Consider the following 22,164-nt stretch of genomic DNA (forward strand, 5'->3'; position numbering starts at 1 on the left):
AAATAATATAAATTAAAAAACTATTATTTTTTTTAAATAGGATTTATAAATATTTAAATTATATGAAAGATAATTTTAAAATTAAAAACACCTGCAATTAATTTAAAAAAAAAAATGTCATCTTTAGATTAATTAAAAATATTTTTTTAAATTTACATTTAAAAATAACATTTTTTTGTTATAAATTGAAGAAACATTAAATTTTCATATTTATATTGATTATAAAATTATATATTTATAAATTTTAATAAAACTAATTTGCCTTTTTTTAATCTATTTAGATTTATTTAAGTTAACTTATTAAAATAAATCAAATTTACCTTAAAGAGTATTTAAATAGAATATCATAATCATTTGTAATTCTTAAATACCATTAAGTTTAAAATAATAGATAAAAATTTATAAATTAGCTGAATATTAATTAATTGACCTTACAATCATATCTTGCAAAATTAAGTCTATTATTTTTCATATATTTTAAATTTACGAAACAAAATATGCATTTGATAATATTAAATGTTGATAAGAGTTATAGAAATGAATTTACATACATTTTTAATTCATAAATAAAGAATTATTTAATTTAATTAATTAGTTAGTTAGTTAACTTTTTATGATATTACTTTACACCTAATAGCTTGAAGAATAAAGAAATGAATTATAGCAAAATATATTTATTTATTTATTGGCAATAAATTTGTTTATTTTATTTTTAAATATTAAAAGTGAGAGAAAAGTATTTTGTTTGTTTACAAAGAAAGTAATGGTGTACTTTGATAATTAAAAAGTTTAAATCCAAAAATTAATGTGAAAGCAATAATGGTATAAATGTTTAAAAGAACTTGAGAATGAAATAAGTAATAATTGAATTGAATTTATTTAATAAGAAATACTTATAACAAGATATTTAGATAATAAATACAGGATGTAGGGACGACTTAAATAAATGGAATAGTTATAAATTAAGGAAGAAGAAGGTTTTGAGAAGGAAAGAATTTTTTATAATGAGGAGAATTTGATTTTTTTTTTTTGGAATGATTATTAGATTTTAGATGCTTGATATTTTTGTTACATATTGATGTTTGTAATTATAAATAATATTAGTATATTGAGGCTTTATAAAAGATATTTGCTTATTTAGAAATATTTCATTAGTCTGTATTTGCTTGCTAGTATCCACTCAATTAGTGCAATTAATTATAAAAGATATTTCTTATACATTAACAAAAGCACTAATTAATTTTATTTTAATCACTTTTATATTAATTATAGTTATTTACAATACCTGTTATCAAAGCTGAACCTTTGATATGGTGAATTGCTTTTTTGATTATTATTGTTTTCTTTTTTTAATTAGACATTCATCTATCTATTGTACTATCTTGATGTATAGAATAATCTCAATTATCTTATAAGAAGATAAAATAAATAGTTGATAATAGCAAAGCTTTTTTTAAATTGCTTGATTGCAGATATCAAGATAGATTAAATTAAAATCCATAGAGAAAAGTCTTTGTTATTAATTATGATTAATTTTTTTAATTTTGGTTACGAGTAAGGGAAGAAGTTGATTAAGAATAATGGATTTAAATTATTAGCAAATTAATCAGTTTTTGGATGGAAGTTATTGCATTAATTCTTTTGAATATCCAAAAGTTAGTTTCTTTTGTTTTAAAATATCCCAAAAAAAGATTAAAACTTAGTATTCTTTTATTAAAAGTGATTAGACTAATCTTCTTTTCGAATCTTCAAATTAGACGACAAATCAGCAAACACATAAGTTAATATCTTAAAATATTAGCCCCGTTAATGTTAGATTGTAAAGAAGTGTATATAAATATAATGTTAGTATTAATAGTGGAAGTGAGACTGTTTTGTTTTAATTATAAGTTAAGTTATCTATTAAAATCAGTTTTGTTACTAATTATTTAAATAATACTATAGATAGATTTTCATTCAATTTAGATTCTAAATCAATGTATTAGGTTGGAAATGACCTAATTTAATTTATATCCTCACTTTACTTAACTGATTTAGCTTGCTTCTATCAATTTAGACATATCAGATAGGAATTTAGTGTTGCGATCGTTCATAAACTCGATGGCACAAGCGTTAATAGAATATTAGCTAAGGATATTTTTTACGTCTTGCTTGATAGATTATCTATCATCCTCACTATTTTATGAAAATAAGTTGATGACAATAGCGCAGGGGGTTTATTTCTTGTCAATGCGAGAGAAATTGCGAATTTAATCAATTAAATTCTATTTGTTTTCATCGTACTTAATCACAAAAATGAATCCTTATGATTTCTTTTATAAGCTACGAGATTGATTGGAGTGATAATATTCAAAATCTACTTCATTCAACAAGATAGCTCTGCGAATTTAGTCTCTATTTGCCTTAACCATTTCTTAGCAAGGGTCTATTTGAAATAAATAAAGAATTGAATATATTTAAAGGTAAACTTAATCAAATTGTGATATATTATTCGAGAATATTTGTTAAAAATCAATGAAGAAGGCATTATTTAAATTAATTCTTGCTCAAAGATTTCTTTTTCAGAGACGAATGTTGCGTTTGAACATTGTTCTAAGAAGTGTTTATTGTATTTAAATAAATAAATATCTTTGTAAGTTTTTGTTAGATTTAAATTTAATTTTAGAACAATCCTATGAAAGGTTAGGATTTAATTGCCTTTAAATATGAATGAATGTTTGCTATTAATTTGGAATTTAAAAATAAATAAAATTAACCAAGTCATATTTTATCTCTCTTAACATTTATTAATTCATTCTGAATTTTTTTTTTTTTTTTTTGAGGGGGGACTGATTATTGATTAATATTTACAAATAGTGTTTGTTAGCTAAAAAAAGGCAAATAATTAACTCTATTTGTTTCCAAATTACTAACAAACAATTTCAAATGAAAATCTAATTATTAATTTACTAATTTAATTTAGGATTCTATAAAAGAATATATTTGATCAACCAAAGCTTACAAAAAATAAGTAAAGTTTCACAAAAAAAAGCTTATATTCTCAAATGTTTAATTCAAGTAATAAAGTGTATGAAAGATACATTGAATTAATTATTAACTGGGGCAGCTGAATGATTAACTAAAAAATGAAGAATAAGATGAATTACATAAAGTAGGGAGAGGAGAAGATGAGTTCTTGCCTTTCAATTAGTTAATGAAAGTAGTCTTTCCACATTGTTTGTCACCAAGCAAGACTAAGTTGAGGCTTGAAGAAGATCTACAGTCTTCATCATTGATGATAGAAATACCTTTTTGTAAGCTGATCATATTTTGCTTTTTGGAATAAGATCCAGAGCTGAAAGAATTTTGACTAGTTGATTCTCCCACTTAGGTTTATTCTAAGCAAGAACAGCAGTTATTAATTCTTGAAGTTTCAGATCCCATCGTTTGTTAGATGTAGGTTTAGATTGTATTTTGATTGGTTATTTTTATTTTAGAAAATTTTAAAAGGAGTAGAACTTCGCTTTTAATTATTTATTTATTATTGATTAATTAATGATGTTTCAGTAAATAATTTCTTTACTTATTACTTTTTTTCTTTGTTTAATTATTAATTTTTTAATTTATATTAATTATCTAATTATTCTTATTGCATCAATCATAAATTAATACTTTACTAACTTTTTTGTTAATGTACACCTTTAATTAAGATAGTTAAGCGACTTGATAAAAAAATATAGGTATTAGTGCAAGCAAACACAAATTCATTCATTCATTCATTTTTTGTTTCTCCTATATTTATTTATTTGTTTATTGATTAAACATAAATAAATCTGCCTGTGTAATTTGATATAATAAATAAATAAACTTCAAGAAATATACAATTTTTTTTGGTATTATCTATCAATAAAATATCATTCTTATAGTCATTTGATAAATATAGTGGCTTTTTTGTGTATGAATTTGCAAGACAAGCACATTAATTTTGAGATTTAGAACTGCATATAGAGATATATACATATATCTTTTGCCCTTTTTGTCCAAATATTGAATTTAAAACTTTTATTGAAATTGTATTTTCATTAGTATTATTTTTTCTAGAGAACTTTATCTTTCAATAAAGATTAATGAGTGATAAAAAATTTATATTATGTATTTCTACCTGAAATTAAAAAGCCAGGTGTGTTTGGATCACCATTATTTATTCAGGTTAGTGCATGAATGATCAACTGCCATCATAAATAAATTATTTTTAAAAATATATTTGGATGCTTTCTTTAAAGTGTTTGTTATACTGCTCAGTAAATCACTGATTTTAATATATGTTTGATTGAATTACTAAAAGCAAATAAAAAAATTACAATGGATTAATTTTTTTATTAATTAAGGAGTATATTACTAATTTATTTATTAAGAGGGTAAAGTAAGCAAATCTTATTAAAAAAAGAAGTTTATATCAAAGATTTTCCTAATAAAGATCTAGTAGCAGTACTGTCACATGCTTTAATGAATATGAAGACTTGTTCTCTCCATAATAAAATCAGTTGTTTGCATTTAAGACGAAAATACGTCTAGAATATTAGCTAAAAAAATATAAATTGTAAAAAAACTCTTCTAGATCAAGCAAATATCTCTATCAGAATTGCTAAGAATTTATGAAAAAAAAAGTAATTTGAAAATTTAAATAAAATTAAAATAGAAATAAAATAGAAACAAATTCAGGAGTGTTTGTTTGATCAAAGTTGATTATTTTTCTTATATTAAGCTGCTCATTATTTTCTCCTAGATTTTTACTTTGTATTTTCTACTAAACACTACATATTTACTTTTAAATGATCTCTAGATATTCTCATTCTAAAATCAAATTCCAAATAGGAAAGTGCGAAATTACTTAAAATAAACAAACTTAGTTTTTTTATCTTCGGTAACAAAGATATTTTCAGATAAATATTTAGCTGCTAAGGAAGGAATCTTGAAAGTAAAAATCTAAATAATAATTAATTTGCATATTTGCTCTCAAAAATCATAAAATTTAAATAAATATGCAAATTATTAAAATAGATTTTAATTTTTGTAAAAAAATGATAGCAAAGATTAATAAATAATTGCCTTCAATTTTTTCTTAAATAAATTTCACCATTTTCTAAATATTTACTTGAAAATTTTCGATATAATTTAGTAGCGAATCTTATATGCAATAAAGTAGCTCAATAAATGACATCATATACTCATTCATTAAATTTAATGAATCATTTACTTGCTTAATATCTGCTTAAGGAATATTTATTGCAGTTACTGATACATCATCGTTAAATTATTTGCATATTTTAGAAATAAATATATAGCGTCAATAAGTAAGGCAATCAAATCAGCATAAAAGCACTATTTCATATTTATGTGCTTTATTCCTTAATATAATTAATAAATAGAACGCAATATCTTTGATCTGTAATAAAGTTAATTAAAATAAATTAGCCTACGCCAATAACTAAAATAAGCCTAAAATATGCAAAATCTATAAAAAGCTTACTTACTAAATTATGTGTACTATTTTTTTTATTTCTAAATAAAATAGAGATTGGTTTATTGCTGACTAAAAATTTTAATTTTAGAATTATTATTAAATCATGTGTAAATAGTAATTAATAACACCTCCTTGAGCATTGTAAATACTTCATCTTTTTTATTCCTCATAAATTAGATATTAAAATTCTTTAATAAATGTAAAGTAATAAAATTTTGGTGAATGATTTTAAAATGTTTTTAAAAAATTAATTTGACTCACTAAAAAATAAATAAAAAGTAGAGTCGCAAATAAATTAAACATAATTTATTGAAATTAAAGGATTGTATAATTTGATTTTAAACGCTGTAACTTAAAAGGAAACAAGTAAATTAATTTAGTTTGAAGGAAAAACATTATATACAATTATTTATTTGCTTTAGACATATTAAAGATATGCTAGAAAGAATTTAAAGCTTTTATTCAAGTGTTATTTCTATCTATTCCATTTGATTTCGATTGATTATACTTTGCGAGTTTGATAGTGAAAAATACAAATAATAAATAAACAAATAAGATTTAAATATCATCTAATAGATAAATAAAGGAAAGTTAGCATTAATTAAATTACATTACAACTTTTGAATTTAAATTAAAACATTCAGTAAATTTATAGAAAGCATATTTTCAAATTTTCCTAAAAATATCCAACTAGATTTTTTAAAAATCTTACTTGAATGCTTAACTTTACATATTACTTGATAAATATTCATTCAAATTAAATTTTGGATTCATTATAGAAAGTCAAAATAGTTTTTAAAATATTTGTCAGATACTTATTTAACATTCATACATACATAGATATTTTTACTCTTAAAATATTTGATTATTCAATCATTATTAATGTTATTATTTGTAAGTGCAATTAAATTCAATTTATTTTTTAAAACAGTGTTTTTCAATCAGTCTTTTTAGTTAAGCTAAATATGTCTCTGAATTTTTATTCTACTTCTTCGAATGTTTGTTTTTCCTTATATTTTGAATTAAATTAAGATGAAGAATTACTCAAAAACTGAATTTAAAAATTAAATTTAAATTTGTCAATTTTGAATCATTTTTCTTTAAATTATTTTTTTCTAGTATTTAAACAGTAAGCAATTTGCTTAAAATATTTGGTTGAATAATAAAAAGCTATTTGAATGATTTAATAATTTTTTTTATTTTAATATCAAAATTTATCCAGTAAGTTCAAATATTGATTCATTGATTATTTTATCTTTGCGAATTTTTGCCTCAAAGAGTAAAAATATACCAATTTGATATACAATAAAATTAATAGAACTATCTAAAAAGATAAATTTAAAGGATTATCTTAAATTTATATTCGAAAGTTACGCCAACTTATTTTTTTGGTGGGCTATAATTAATTTTTGTTTTTAAAAGAAGCCAAAGGAATTCTTAAAATAGTGTAATGTGTATTTTTGATTAGCTATTTAAATAATTGTCAATTTATTAAAATTTAATATACCTCTAACCAGTCTCTTTCCATTAATAATTCTATACAAGCATCGCTCTTTTCTTCTCCAAAAAGATCCTCCCCAGAAGCAAGCAAAAGAAGATATAATTTATCAGACATTGCTTTTCTAACCTTTGGGAATCTATTTAAATATTAATTGTGATTAATTAAATTAGAGAAACTGCACTATATTAAAAATTAAAAATATCGATTAAAATGTAGTATTTACTTGTGAGTTAATATTGATAAAATGAGCTCTAGCATATCATTTTATATACTTTCTTTTTACAAATTCATCAATCCAACAACCAAGCCAACGCATGAAGGTATCTTTATTACAATAATTTTTTATAAATATTTTAAAGCAAAAATAAATCTTTTTAAAGAACAAATAAAAATTATTTTAAAAAAAAATCTTCTTTGTTACAATTGTTATATAAATTTTTTGAATAAAAACTATTTTGATATGTGCTTAATTAATTAATTTTGCTTTGAAATTTAAAATTAGATTTCAGCTTTAAAAACTTTAATTATTCACATTTCATCAAGTTTTTATTTGTTTTGTCTTAAACAATACAATCTCAAAAAGATTTATTAAATTGTAAATATCTTTGTTAATTTCCTTAATTTTCAAGTTATTTAAATTATAGGAGAATTCATATACAAAATAATATTTAGAAAGATGGCAGAGTAAAATAAAATGTATTAATTACTTTTAATATTGACTTAGTTCCTTTGATTTCCTTGCAAATAATCTCAAATATCTTTTCTCCATAATTATTTGTCTTTGCCCACTCTTGAATTTCACTTTTTTCAAACATAAAATCAAGAGTTTTGAACATCGGAATGACTACTCTTTCTTCTTTTGCATACTCATTTAAGATTTTTATAATATTTTCAAAGGTGAGTTCAAAGACCTCATTTTGAAGTTAAGTTTTTCTTGTTTTAAAAAAAATATGTATGACAACTTATTAAATAAAAGAGAAAAAAAAATATTCAGGTAAATATCAAACTTGTGTGACTTTACATAGATTTAAAAATGTTTGAATTTACAGAGATTTGAAAATGTTCGACTTCATAGGGGTTTTAAAATTTTTAAGCGAATGTTTACACACAAATTTTCAATAATTAATTTGTTAAGCTGATGTATAAACAATTAATGATATTTTATGGTGGGGTACACTTACATAGTTAAAGAAATAAAAGTAAAGTTTTTTACGATATATTAGAGATAAACTGAGTCAGAGCTCCGAGAGAATGCTTAACTACACTTTCAGTGATTCCACCAACACTAACGCACAATCCCTTAATCTTAAATTTTAACAATATTTATAAGATCAATTCAAGTGATAATTATTGAAGCAAATTAAATAAATTAATTTTCAAACTAAGAGTTAAATTTAATTTAATTTAAAATCATCTTTTTTTCATTTTAATCAGAAGTAATAAAATATGATGCTTTTTTTATTGTTTGACTTAAAATAGTCTTATGGTTTATTCTAAGCAAATTGTAAAATTTATGTCGTCATTTTTATTTTATTACTTGTTTCAGAAAATCAAATTTTTTTAATGATAAAATAATTTATTTATTTATTTGTTTTATTTGATTTTTTTCAAATTTATTTAAGAAAATATCATCTATGATTTCAAATTTATCTTCTTCAAAATTTAATTAAAAAAAAATTACTATGTAATAGTTGTATTCTGCATGCTATAAGAGTTGTGTTACTATTGGGTACACTCCATGAGGCTAGTTCCAATAAAAGATAAAATCATTTATTTTAACATTTTGCTCATTTGAAAAATGAGTTAATTCTGCTTTGATGACTTCAGTTTCAAAAAATGCATCCATTCTGTCTTCGTCTTTTTGCACTAAAGATTTTATGTTTTGTTTGTTAAAGATTGCTTGGAGCTCTTTCTTTTTAGGGAAATCAGGAAGGGTATCATAAAGATTATCAAAAATTTCTTGTATGACACTTCCTGCAACAAGTCTTACTCTATCTATTTTTTCAGATAACTATTGTAGGATCAGACAAATGATGCTATGCATCAATTCACTTGAAATCACTAATTTAGTTTTATTTTCTTCATTTTCTTATTATTTTGTCATTACCCATTTCTTTAAAATATTTTGTTGGACTACCATAGAAGCTTCTCTTACAATTGAACCTATGTCTCCTCTCTTGTCCATAGTATAGTCTCCCATAACTTGTTTGCATTAATCAAAGATGAAGTTAAATTGCTCTTGAGATATGCAGGTGTTACCATCTAGACCTAGAATAGCTATTATCTTATAAAATGCATTTACAGCGTATTTACGAGTATCAGCGTCATCTTCTTCCTTAGATTTTGTTTTACAGTTTTCACCTAAAACTCTTAAAATTTCAGTGAGCTAAATTTTTTTAAAATGAATATTTTTTAAAACTAAACTAATCACCTAAAAATAATTTTATCATATTAAGATAATTTTATACGTTTGCTTTTAGTAAAGATGGAGAGAATGCTGCTAAACCAAGAGTGTAACCTCTAGTCACAGCAACATTTAAATCAGTAGAAGCAGCTGCGATAAACTTTGTCACATATTGGTTAAATTCTTTTTTTGGCTCAGTGTGGTAAGTGGCACTAAATATTTTGAGTGCTTTACTAGCAGCTAGTTAAATATTTTCGATAAAACTCTTCAAACATTCTTCTAAAGTATCCTTTAAATAAAAAATATCATAAGATAAAATCGATAATTAGATTGAATAGTGTTTACCATATATCTCTTTAAATGGACAGCCTTTGCTGGTAAATTAGAAATAGATATAGCTTCTATTAATCTGCAAACAGCTACTCTCATAAACTCACCACCTTTACCTCTAAAAAGTCTTGCTTTTTCTATTTAATTAACAACATCTAACACAGTAGCCAGAGTATCTTCACCAAGTAATATATTGATGTTATTCTGATATCTAGTTACCTCATAATCTTCTTTAAATTTGCTCATATATTCTCCTGCTTTAATCAATTTTCTTTCATTTGAAGATAATGTTTTCAAAAAAACACTATCCTTCATCTCACCTTTCATATTATGTAAATCGCTTCTACCACAAGCACCAACCAATATTTCTGCTATTCCGTATAAAGCACCATGTCTAATTTCAACCTTTTTTAATTACAAAAAAAATATCAAAAAATAATTAAAAAAAAAGTAATTTTGTTTTTATTCAAAAAAATTTAAAATAATTTTTGTTCAAATAAACTTAAAATAATTTTTATTTTGCAATCAATTTTAATCTTTTTAAAATTATCAAAATTTATAGGGAAGCTATTTGATAATTTATTTAATTTTAGAAATATACTCATTTTTATTTATTTATTTAGTTAGTTTTCTAACTAAGTTTTTATATTTTTGCTTATTTAGAATTGCAAAATAAAAATTATTCCTTAAAATTATTATTAAATTTTCATTTAGAATTTTATAAGCATTAAGAAATTTACAGTGTCATGAGTGACATAATTTAAGAGACTTCTAAGAACATCCTTTATCATAAATTCAGGATCAAGAGAAGTCATTAAACAAAGTGCAGAAGCTGAAAGTCTTCTTAATTCTATATCTTAATGACGAAGTTTAGAAAAAGCTAAGTGCTCAATAAAACTTCTTAAATAAACCTATTTAATTTATACATAAAATATTATAATTATCATTCTAATAAAATAGTTAATAATTTTAACTTTAAATTGAGAATTAATTTTATCTGATTTTTTAAGATAAATTAAAGAAACAATTTTATGAGTTGAATGAAATGAAGCATTTTTTTTTTTGCTTAGGCTAATTAAATTAAATTTATTTTTACTTTATAGTGAGATACATAAAGACCTATATTTAAATAAGCATTATTTCTAAGACCAAGTGTAAAGTAATCTGCTTCAGTGAGAATTTATATGCCATGGGGGAAGGAACCTTGTCTTCCAACGTGCTCTTAGAATGCAGCTGAAGCTGCTCTTCTACAATTAACTTCTCTATCATACAAGCAAGTTATTAGTAGATTTTTAGCCAATTCTTCAACATAAGGCTACAATACTTCTGGATCGTAAGCACGTGCAAAGGCCCAAGTAATATAACAAGCACTATCTCTAACATTTGCACCAACAGAATAGTTACCTTTAGATTTAAATTAATATTCAATTTTTAATAAAGATTAATTATGTAAATTAAATAATTCTATGAAATTTTATGATAAATTACCTTGGTTTTAATCAAAGTGGAGGGCTTTGTAGAGTATAGGAAATACTTCTTTAAGTCTAGATGGAAGAAGTAAACCTCTTCTTGAAAGTTCACCTAAAGTGAGACAACCTCCATGCCAAGTATCTTCAGTTTCATTAGGAGAGAATAAATCTAAAATTGCATTAACAACATCGTCAGCCATACTTATATCTAGTCTTGAAGTAATACGTCCAATACCTTTAGCTGCAGACCATCTTACTACAGTTGTCTTATCCCTTAAGCATTCCAACAAGAAATCTATGATACATTCTAGTTTTTCTTAATCAACATCTTCAAAATATTGTTGGCTATTCTATAAATCAATAGCTTGCTCCTAAGCTGACTTTTCTGTTACTTTTGAATTCTTATTAGATTCTGTAACTGATTAGTTTGATTTATTTTCTACTTTTTACACGTTAGTTTGAAGCTTTGAATCTGTAATAGTCTTCTTCATATTTTCTAACAGTGAGTTATTACCTCTTCTGTAAGCCCATGCAACAGGTCTTGGTCTCAAGTAAACCATTCCTATTAAATTACAAAAGTTTATGAGAATTAATTCAAATTTATTAGTAAAAATAATGATTAATATTAAATGATGATTACCTATTCTTTATGCTAGTTTGCATTTAAGGTGACGTAAGGCAGTATTTTCAATGATTTTTTTGCCTTTTTCATCTTCATATTTTATCAAAGGTACTAAAAGAGGAATGATTTTTAAAAACTCTCTACGTTGTCCTATTTTAAATATTTCTACAATAGAGGAGTAGATACCAGCACATAAATTGATAGAAAATGGATCTTTCTCAAATAACTAAACCGTTTTAATAGCCCATTCAATAAATTCATATAAAGTAGTTGTCTTTTAAATATCTGTACGAGCGAAAAAGTTACTTAAGAATTAAGAAGATGCTTCTCTAAGCTTAGTTGAGCTATTAAGATAATATTTACCAATTTCAATCAAATTATTAGTAATGCCTTTACATCTTTAAGGAGCATTTACACCTTGCTACTTTCTAAGAGCTGGATTATTTACAATGGCTGCATCAAAAATCTCCATATTCATGTGTGAAGAATCAATGGTAACTAAATCAAAAGGAACCAAAATAATGATAGACATCCACAAAAGTAAAACATACTTAGTCTCCCAAATTTCAGTTTATCTAGCTCTTTAAACAATTAAATAATATACCACAGGTTCTAGATCTTTTACTTCATGTGGGAAAAATTTGTTAATATGTTTATAGTGTCTCACTTTACAAAGCATATAAACAATTGATATCAATTAATGGAAGCTCTATTAGTTTTTGTCTACATTTTATTAAGATAAGATAAAGAATATTAATATTAAGCTTAAATAAGAAGAAAGAATCCAATTATTTTGAATATAAAAATATTATTTTTAAAATTCATTTTTTATTTAAAAATAAACTTGAATTTTTTTGTTTTTATTAAAGTAGTTGATTGATTCATTCTTTTAAAACTTGAAAATTTGATAAAAAATAAATGTTCTTTTTTATTAATTCTAAGCAAAATTATATTTTTAAAAACCACATTAAAAATTAAATCTAGAATATCTTTTAATGTTTCTTTAATTCAATTAAATTTAATATTATTTTGATTTAAAAATTGATTGCATAAAACTATTTTTTAAATATTTTTGATTGAGTAAACAAAATTTATTTATTGGTTTTTGAATACTTTAATTTTATTTGCCTAATAAAAGTTTATTTATTTATTCTCAAATAATTTCATTGCCTTAATTATTTATACTTTTAAACTAATTTAATTCTAATGTTATTATGGTCTGCCATTATAAATTTTATTGTAAAGTGTTAACTTATAAACACATTTCTTAAGCATACATACTGACAGTCTATTTATTCTTTTTATTCTACTAGATTTTATCATTTTATTCTAAATTAATATTAATTTTAAATGGTTTTTTCATTCTTTTAATTTCTTTAATATCATTTTTTCAATTTAGTTTAACTATTTTCTTTTTATGATGAGTGCTACGCTTTATTTTTGAATTTTTTAAAGACATTAATCATTTTATATCATATTTAGGTTTTTTTTAATTTTTTAAACTTAAAATAAATGCCTTACTTTGAATAAACTCTGAGTCTTCGCCATCTATTTTAAGTAAATATAATTTAAATGATTTTCATTATATCAAAGTAAATTACGCTATAATGATTCCTTCATAAATTTCTACAAGTAAAGATTAACTTCTTCCATAAGAGGTAGTATAATATGATCCATTACTGTATCAAGTAAAACAGGTTATTCTTAATACTTTTGAATAATATAATTTAATCTTTCTGTAATCATAGTAAATGGGAATTTTTTGATTTATTCTTCTTTTAAATTAGCCTACTTTTCTATCTCTGTGTGTCTAAAATATAGGCAAACATTCTTTACATCCGCTTATAATATGTCTTTCTCTTAAACGAATAAATAAGTATTTTGAGATACGCCTTCATGCAACTCATTTAACTAATCTTATTGAATGTCTTTGCCTTCGAGGATTTAACCTTCTTAAAATAAACTTTCGTAACTGAAATTATGCACTTGTTTCTTCAAGTCTAAATAGGTAGATTCTTAGTTATAGGCCATTTTTCGATCTAAATAATTTGTTAACCTTTTTAAATATTTTGGGTCGCCTTTCTTTGATTCTCTACTTAATTTTGAAATAAGTTGTATCTTTTATTTATTTTTTTAGAATAATTAATTACTATTTATTTCCAAAGATTCTTTTTTGAAATTTTAAAATCAATTATTTAATAATATTTAATTAATTAATTAATTTACAATTTATAGTCATTTTTGATAATAAAAACTTTCATGGAAATAATGAATAATTAAATTTAATATTTGTTTTTAAAATGCAAATATTTAGACAATTCTAATTAATAAATTAATTAATTATTTTTATTTAATTTACTGATACCTTTTCTTTAATTCTGATGTGATTTATATAGAAAATTGTACTAATTATCAAAAAAAAAAGAGTAATAAATCTTAATTTCTGATAAAATGAATGAATTATTTGAATTTTCTATACTAATTAAAATATAAAAACATAAAATAAATAAATATCTTAAATATTTAAAATACATTTATTTGAAAAGGTATATTTCATTTATAATGAAAATATTTGCAGCTTCATTCGTAAACACTTCATAGACTATCATTTACCTAAGAGAATTGTTTATTTAAAAAAATTTTGGTTATTTAAATTCAAAATTGAAAGTTCTCCATTAATGAAATATATTGAGATGCTTAATATATTTTCCTGATTTTAATATATTTCGAAGAAAAAAATAAAAAAAGAAATAGATGGCCTAATAAATTAGTGATAATTATACTTCAATCATTATCCACTGATTCCTAAATATTGGTTTAATATGAAATATATTGAGATGCTTAATACATTATCCTAATTTTAATATACCAATAATATGTAAATCAAAAAAGAACATAGGTTACCTAATAAGTTAGTGATAATTATACATCAATATTTTTTCACTGATTCCAAAACATTGGTTTAAATCTTTATGTTAACTTTAATGTCTGTAAAATAGCAATAAACAATACTAAATAATATATAATAATAATACATTATGAAAGCATAATTACATTTTTTAGCAATTTTAATACAAATTGAATTTAAAAGCTCATTTTAATTAAGTTATATAAATTTTTTTATAGAGTCTACATTTAGAATAGGCAAAGATAAATCTTTAAAAATTTAAAAATTGCTTGATTGAAAAATATGTTTTTAAGTCTGATTTAAAGATTTAAGTTATTTATTTTTAAACTTTAAAATTAGCTTATAAATATTTTTTAAAGTTTTTTTTCATTTAACATAATTACTGTATTAATTTTTAGTTTTGTCATATTTCTATGAGCTAATACCTTTTGATACGCTTTTTATTAAGACCAATTTTGATAAAAAAATATATTGTAAACCGGTCCTAATTAATTAATAAGAATGCAAAGTATATATCTCAAAAAAAAATAAAAATGCCAATAAATTCTTGATTTCATTTAATTTTGAAGTGAATTATTGACTTTTTATTTATTTAAGTTTTATAATTTTTTTAAGCCATTTTAAAATTAATTTTAAACTAAAAAATAAATAGATTAAAAAAAGAAAATATTGCAAAAAGGGGTAATATATTTATCTAATATTAAAAAAATAAATAGTAAATTAATTGATAAAGTTGTTTAAACTATTTATATATATGAATATAAATTTGCAATTTAATAACAAATTTTGTATATCTGATAATTAATTAACTCAATTATGTAATTTAGAATTCTTTCAGTCAGAAAAAATACCCATGCTGCTAAAAGTTTTATTTTACTCCTATTGATATAGTGGTTTTTTAAAGTTTTCAGGTTTTTTTCTTTTAAATTTTAATTAATAGGAAACATCTGGATAATATTTTTCAACAAACTGTTCACTTTTAGCTTCGTATGAAAAATCGCTAATATCTATTTAGTAAGTTTGGGTTTGTATATTTTATTATTCTTTTCTTACTTTTAAGATATTATCGATAATTTTTGGATTAGTAGGTGTGTATGTAGAGTATAGCAATTCATCGTAAACAGTATATCCAGGAATTATTTCTATACTACTTAAAGGGAGATTCATACATTAAAGTTTGCAAGGAATTTTAAACATGTCAACAGTCATTAAATCAATTGTTTCACCTTCAGTTCCAGAGAAAGATTGAATCATATATTATACTAAACCTCTGTAGTCTATCAAATTAGGCACTCCTTCTCTCATAAGCCTTTACTTCAGAGTTTACTTATCAACAGCATCTTATCCAAAAATTATGTCTAAAAGAGTTTTTGTTGCACCCATCGAGTGGGATTTTTTGAATAAATTTATTGGGTTGACTCTCCTTAAAAAATATAGCGTAAGAGTATTTTATTTGTTTAACTGTTCCATGAATTTATGAGCTTACTGCAAGGACTTTTAAAAATTTTCATCTAATTTGTCAATCAACTCTTATTCTTTATTTAAATAATATTCTTTGACTAATTTTAGTGTTTAGTATTGATCTGAAATTAACATCTCATAATAATTTACATACATACACATTTATTTACTTTTTTAATCATTCAATCTATTTAAATACTGTTTTACTACTTCCACATTACCATAGCAATCCATAAAATTATCTAACTCCACATCAATGCGCTAATCATCAAAGAAATTTACTTTTCTAACAGGTCTGAATTGGTTCATTTAAGAAGATTATTCCAGGTGGTTTTGACTTTAATATTTCATAAAGGCCTTAGGATAAAAAAGAAACTCGCCCTCGATTAAAAAGCATTCATTGATTTCTAAAGGCTGACATAACTTGAGTAAATATTTGACTTTCCTGATCTTTTTTTATATTTTTTATATTTGATAATTATTTTCCTTTTTCTCCTCTTCTTCCTCTATACTTGTGACAGACTTCTATTTATCAGATTGATTATTATCATTCTCTAGTTATTATTAATAATTCAAAGTAAAATTGGAACTGATTTAAGCAACACTATTCAGGTTAGAACTACTTGTATCGCTCACAGAAAATTCTTACTTCCTTTAAAAAGTAACTGAATTGAAATCATAATCTGAACTTATAGAACTTGTCATAGAATTTATACTCATTTTAGATTTTACACTATCCTTTCAACAAAATGCAGATTTATTTTTAGAGATCTTAAAGCTAAATATTTGCTGATTTTACTCTTTTTATAGGTTAAAATATTGCTGACCAAATAAAATTTATCCGTAAAAACCTTTATTATGTCCTTTTTATGTCAGTAAAATCAATTTATATTGATAATGAATAATTTGTTATTTTCAATTTTTTGATTCAGATTATTTTTCTTATTTTTTTCGATAACCTACTAAAAATGATTAATTGTGACTTAAAAATCTAATTAATCTAAAGGATTATATAACAATTTATTTTTTACCTCAAAAAATCTCGCTTTTTTTAATATAAGAAATCAGACTATACAAACTATTACTTAATTTGATATTATCTTAATAACCAGTCAATAATTAACAAAAAGCTATTTATTATTTTAGTGCTGCATCCTATAAAGCCTAAATCTTAAAAGTAAGTAACAAGTTTTTAAAAGTCCAAGAGGAAAAAGCAACATATAACATCATCTTTAAAAATTCATTTTTCTTATTTAATTTATATTGATTATAGAAAAAAAATAAATAATTTGCATAATAGTCTTACAATTATTAACAAGAAAAATAATCAATTTGTTTAACTTTATAATTAAAAATTAAGTAAATGTAAATGCTTCAAGTAAAGTAACCAGCCCCTGCTTTTTTATATATTTTGATTTTTAACTAAACAAATAATTGCTTTCTAAAATTCAAAAAAATATTTGTTGAGACATTTAATAAGAATTACATTAATATTTTAATATCACTTTTTAAAAAGGATTTAACCTTCAAAAATATTTATAATTATGCTAAATCGATTAAAAATACTAAATTTTTTTTCTATTAATTATGTAGTATTTATTTATTAAGAAAAAAGATCATCTTTGGTATAGTAAAAGCTTTTTAGATTAATAATCTAGAATTATCTTTTTCAAGTACTAAAGATATTTTTAGATAAAAATATTAACCAAAATAATAATTAAAAAATAAAGATTTTTATTAAAGTACTCACTGAAAAATTAAAATTAATAAAATAATTTTTCAAATTTTTATAAAATAAATCTAGAATAACTAAAAATATAACAAATATACTGATGAAATTTAAATAGTTCAGTAATTTTTTAAAGAGAGAATTTTTTTTATGTTCTATTTGTTCAAATAGATTAAAAAACAAAACTTAGAAAAACAAATAATTTGTAAATATTTTGCTTGGTTGTTAATGTTTTGCATGACTTTGATTTTGCAATAATGTTTTATATTGGTATGAGGTTTAAGAAAAAAAATTTAATTTAAGTAAAAATATATGAAAATACATAAATTAATTTATAAAAAATAACTATTAAAGGGTATTAGATATAAGTTATAAGCAGTAAATTTAGCAACTGATTTTAATTATAATAATGAGTGATAATCTTCAATCTAATTAGATTAACATATTTAGCAATATGCAGAGAGGATCAATTTTAGCATAGTAATTACCTTCGTTTACAGCAATAAATACTCCTAAAGGATTAAGTGGGTCTAAGCCTAGACAATATTCTATAGTTTTTACTCTTCCATAATCTGGAAAGTAGGCTTAAATACGTATTGATAGTCCTCGCACATAATTAGCTATGAAATAATTAGGTATACTACCATCAAGTCTCCAATAAAAGTAGAAATAAGTTATTTTTTTCATTAAACAACATATATGAAAACTTTTGCAGGATATTTCTGACAATGAGAATGTGTGTTTGTTAACATTTTTATCATATTTATCTCCCTTTTTAGTAGTATTAATGATAGATTGATTCTGTTATTAGAATATGTAGACATTTATAGAAATATTAAATATCTTATTTTTATAAAACAAACTTAAGGCAGTTAGATGACTTTAAAGGCCCTAATGTAACTGAAAAAATTCAATAGCTTAGATACGAGCACCATCAAGAAAGACTTATTTGTAAGTTGAATTTACATTATAAATAAACTAATTAACAAAGCATGTATGTATTCATAAACTTGTCATGTTTAAAAAATAGAGGATTATATTAGCATAATGAGATAGAGAAAAGAGATAATGAAAAGAGAAAGAGAATAGGCGCTAAAACTTAATGAGTCAATTACATCAAACAATAATAATAACAACTTTTTTGCAAAGTAAAGATAACCAAATAAAGAATCCCAAAATCAATCAGTTGCATCTACAAAAGCTAATACAGCTATCTCTGGAGCTAGGCAAGACAGATAACAATTTTTTCTTTAACCTCATATTTCATCTGGATAAAATAAAGATATTCCACTACAAAAAATAACAAGTTTTGGCAACACTAACAATAGAACTTCTAAAGATAATCTTAATATCACTTCAGCAAACAATATAAATTTTAAAAGTTTTTACTAAAAACCTACTCTTCATTATCGTTCTTTTAGTGAGTATAAAGTGTAATAGTTTTTATTTTAATCAAAAGCACAAAATGGCATTATTTTCATATATTATTTTAATTGCCTAATAAAAATTAGTTATTGCTTTTTACATAAGCAAAATTTTTTGACTTTAAATTATAGATAAATTTATTTTAATAACATGGTTTTTGTAATTTGATGGTAGCATTTTAATTTTTTTAATAGGGATCCTTTACATATGTCATAGCTGTTTGATAAGACAGTTAAGTATTTAAGATCAAGTCATGAAACACCTGAAGTATAAGAAGGAAGTATTGTTTTAAATAATAATGGAGATGAAGTGAGTTAAGATTTTGACCCTTTTGAAAGCTAAATGGAGAAAGAAATCAATAGATTTAATAAGTTAAAACTCTAAAAATAGGTAAAAATAAAAAATATTTTTTTGAAAAGTTTGTTAATTTCAAACTTAAAATATAGAAAGAAGCAAAGTTTATATATCTGGATGACTTAAAAAGATAAAAAATGATTGAGGAAATGGCAGAAAGAGAGAAGAAAATGACTGAATTTAAAATAAGAGAAGAAATAAAAAAGTAATAGAAAAAAGAAAAAGATAGAGAGAGAGCACTTGAAAAGCTTGAGTAAATCAGGTCTCTCAATAAGGCTCAAGAGGATGAAAAATTTAAACAAAAATAAGAAGTGATGAAAAGGCTTGAGGAAATGTAATCTTTTTTTATTTATTTATTTTTGAATATTCAAAGATAAGAAATTAAAGATAAATTATTAATTAATTAATTAATATTTTATTTAGCAACAACATATAAATTTTAATCAAATAAAATAACCAATAAAATATTAATTTTAATTTATTTATGTTTAAAAATGTTTTAGTAAGCAGAAATAGAACGAGTAGAGTGTTTAAAATGAACAAGAATAAGAGCAGAAAAGGAGAAAAAGAAGAGAGAGAAATGAAAAGATTTCAAGAGCAAAATCAGAATGTTAAATGAGAGACCTGAAGGAAAGTTAAAAGCAATATAAATAGCTTTTGAATAAAATGATGATATCAGAAGAATAATATAAACAGAAAATATAAGAAAAGTAGTAGAAAATGAAAGAACGACTATCTTAAGAAGAAATGAGATTAGATAATTTTATTTAAACATAAAAATATAAAGAAAAATTGAATTTCTCATAGTTTGTTGAGAAACTTTAAGACAAAGACTAGAAGCATAAACGTATATTCAATTTAATCCTTAAAAGTTATTAACCTCATGTATATGATGTATTAAAATAGAAAATATGGAAAAACAAATAAGAATGGATATCTCTCTTTAGTAGCTTAAAAAGGAAAAAGAGGAAAGACTTAAAGAAAATTAACTCGGTGTTTATCGAGAAAACTAATAAAAAAAAATATAACTTAATAATAAATTCAAATAGATCGAAGAAAATAGGATAAAAAAATAAGTAAGTAAATTTATTTGAGCATTAATAAAATGAAATAAATAAATAGCTTGTTCAAAATTTTTTGATTTTAATTACAGCAAGAAATCGAAGAAACGTGCAAACTTAAATAGGAGTTAAGAAACTTGAAGCTAGATTACATTCATGAAAACTTTGATAGACAGCATAGAATAAATGATTACAAGCTTGAGCAAATGCTAGAAAAGGAAAAATAGCACTAAGATAATATAGCTGCAATAAGAAATTAAAGAGAATTAATTTAGCAAGCAAAAAAGTATAAAATAATATTTTTTTAAAGCTAATAAGTAATGTATTAAATTTTTTAAATAGAGAAGTATATAGTTAGTACAAATTGGAAGGAGACAGAATTAACGAAGGAATAAAGATAATCTAAGATAACTTATTCCCGACTTAAATTACACCAGTCCCTAAGAATCATGCTAAAAAAGGAATTAAGTAATTTTTAATCATTCAATATTATATTTAAATTAGTCATAAAAAATAAATAGGGTTTTGTCAAAAATATTTAAATAAGAATAAGAAGAATAAATAGAATTACAGTAAAGACTATTTCCTCAAAAAAACAGTCCATCACAATAAAATAACATCAATAACAACAACAGTAATATTAACAATAGCATGGGATCATAAATTAACATTAGGGACTGAGTTAATATTAGTTAAATTTTTTTATTTATATAAAAATATTATAAAGTATTATTTAATTTTACTCCAATTTTTTTAAATTTTAGTTCTTAAACTATCATTTTTATATGTTTGTTTATTATGTATTTTACATTAATTCTATGTTTAAATTTTACTTAGTTTAAAATTGATTATGATGAAAATATATTTTGATCATTAAACTCTTAAAACACTATTAAAAATAATATTTATAAAAAATATTCTTAATTTTGAATATTCTGAAATTATTTTAAAATAAAAAGTAAATCATGTTATTTATATTCTATTAAATTATCAATATTGATTATTTAAATTTTAAAAATTGAATGTTTTAAATGAAGATATTGGTTTTTTAGGAAAAAATAAAATAATATTATAAATAGTTGTTTAGAGTAAAGTTATGAAGAAAGTTTAATTTAATTTTATAAAATGATATTTAAAATTTTTTTGTTATTGAATAATTCAACTTTTAATATATTTACCACAAATAAAAAGATTTCCATCCACTTAGGTAAAAACAGTTTTTTTGTTTTAGATATTGATATTTAATCTACAAAAAATATCAAAAACACGTATTAAACTTTTAAACTTGGATATTATTGCATTATATTTGATTTAATTAGTTTTATTTAATAGAGATATATAATATACATACGAGTAGAAGTATTTAAAATCGTATGGTTTTAATTGATTTCTGAATT

At 22.3% G+C, this 22,164-nt stretch overlaps 4 protein-coding genes across 4 annotated transcripts; 1 reads left to right on the top strand and 3 right to left on the bottom strand. All coding sequences in view use genetic code 6, as the record gives it.

The window, feature by feature from the left end:
* Nucleotides 1-2,015: 2,015 nt before the first annotated feature.
* TTHERM_00122150 (miro-like protein) lies at nt 2,016-3,612 on the bottom strand (the record flags this gene model as incomplete). The annotated part of the gene is made up of 2 exons (XM_001010811.2): nt 3,147-3,612; nt 2,016-2,425 (listed from the first exon to the last, which is right to left on the bottom strand). The coding sequence occupies exons 1-2, from the start codon at nt 3,421-3,423 to the stop codon at nt 2,016-2,018; spliced, it is 687 nt and encodes a 228-aa protein (XP_001010811.2). The 5' UTR covers nt 3,424-3,612.
* Nucleotides 3,613-6,440: 2,828 nt separating this feature from the next.
* TTHERM_00122160 (beta-tubulin folding cofactor D) lies at nt 6,441-14,068 on the bottom strand (the record flags this gene model as incomplete). The annotated part of the gene is made up of 15 exons (XM_001010812.3): nt 6,441-6,512; nt 7,011-7,140; nt 7,228-7,328; nt 7,712-7,937; nt 8,218-8,309; nt 8,686-9,390; nt 9,473-9,697; nt 9,754-10,143; nt 10,479-10,649; nt 10,835-11,142; nt 11,227-11,769; nt 11,848-12,552; nt 13,351-13,377; nt 13,431-13,924; nt 13,980-14,068. 15 exons carry the CDS (start codon nt 14,066-14,068, stop codon nt 6,441-6,443), a joined length of 4,278 nt encoding a protein of 1,425 aa, XP_001010812.3.
* A 1,503-nt stretch (nt 14,069-15,571) lies between these two features.
* Nucleotides 15,572-16,918, bottom strand: TTHERM_00122180 (hypothetical protein; the record flags this gene model as incomplete). Its single annotated transcript, XM_001010814.1, has 1 exon — nt 15,572-16,918. One exon carries the CDS (start codon nt 16,916-16,918, stop codon nt 15,572-15,574), a length of 1,347 nt encoding a protein of 448 aa, XP_001010814.1.
* A 1,418-nt stretch (nt 16,919-18,336) lies between these two features.
* TTHERM_00122200 (hypothetical protein) lies at nt 18,337-21,448 on the top strand (the record flags this gene model as incomplete). The annotated part of the gene is made up of 10 exons (XM_001010816.2): nt 18,337-18,590; nt 18,796-18,878; nt 18,958-19,360; nt 19,547-19,742; nt 19,799-20,040; nt 20,210-20,553; nt 20,613-20,782; nt 20,860-21,053; nt 21,110-21,235; nt 21,289-21,448. 10 exons carry the CDS (start codon nt 18,337-18,339, stop codon nt 21,446-21,448), a joined length of 2,172 nt encoding a protein of 723 aa, XP_001010816.2.
* Between the last annotated feature and the right edge of the window lie 716 nt (nt 21,449-22,164).

Source organism: Tetrahymena thermophila (genome assembly GCF_000189635.1).
Source record: "Tetrahymena thermophila SB210 genomic scaffold scf_8254752, whole genome shotgun sequence".
In the NCBI taxonomy this organism is placed as follows: Eukaryota; Ciliophora; class Oligohymenophorea; order Hymenostomatida; family Tetrahymenidae; genus Tetrahymena; species Tetrahymena thermophila.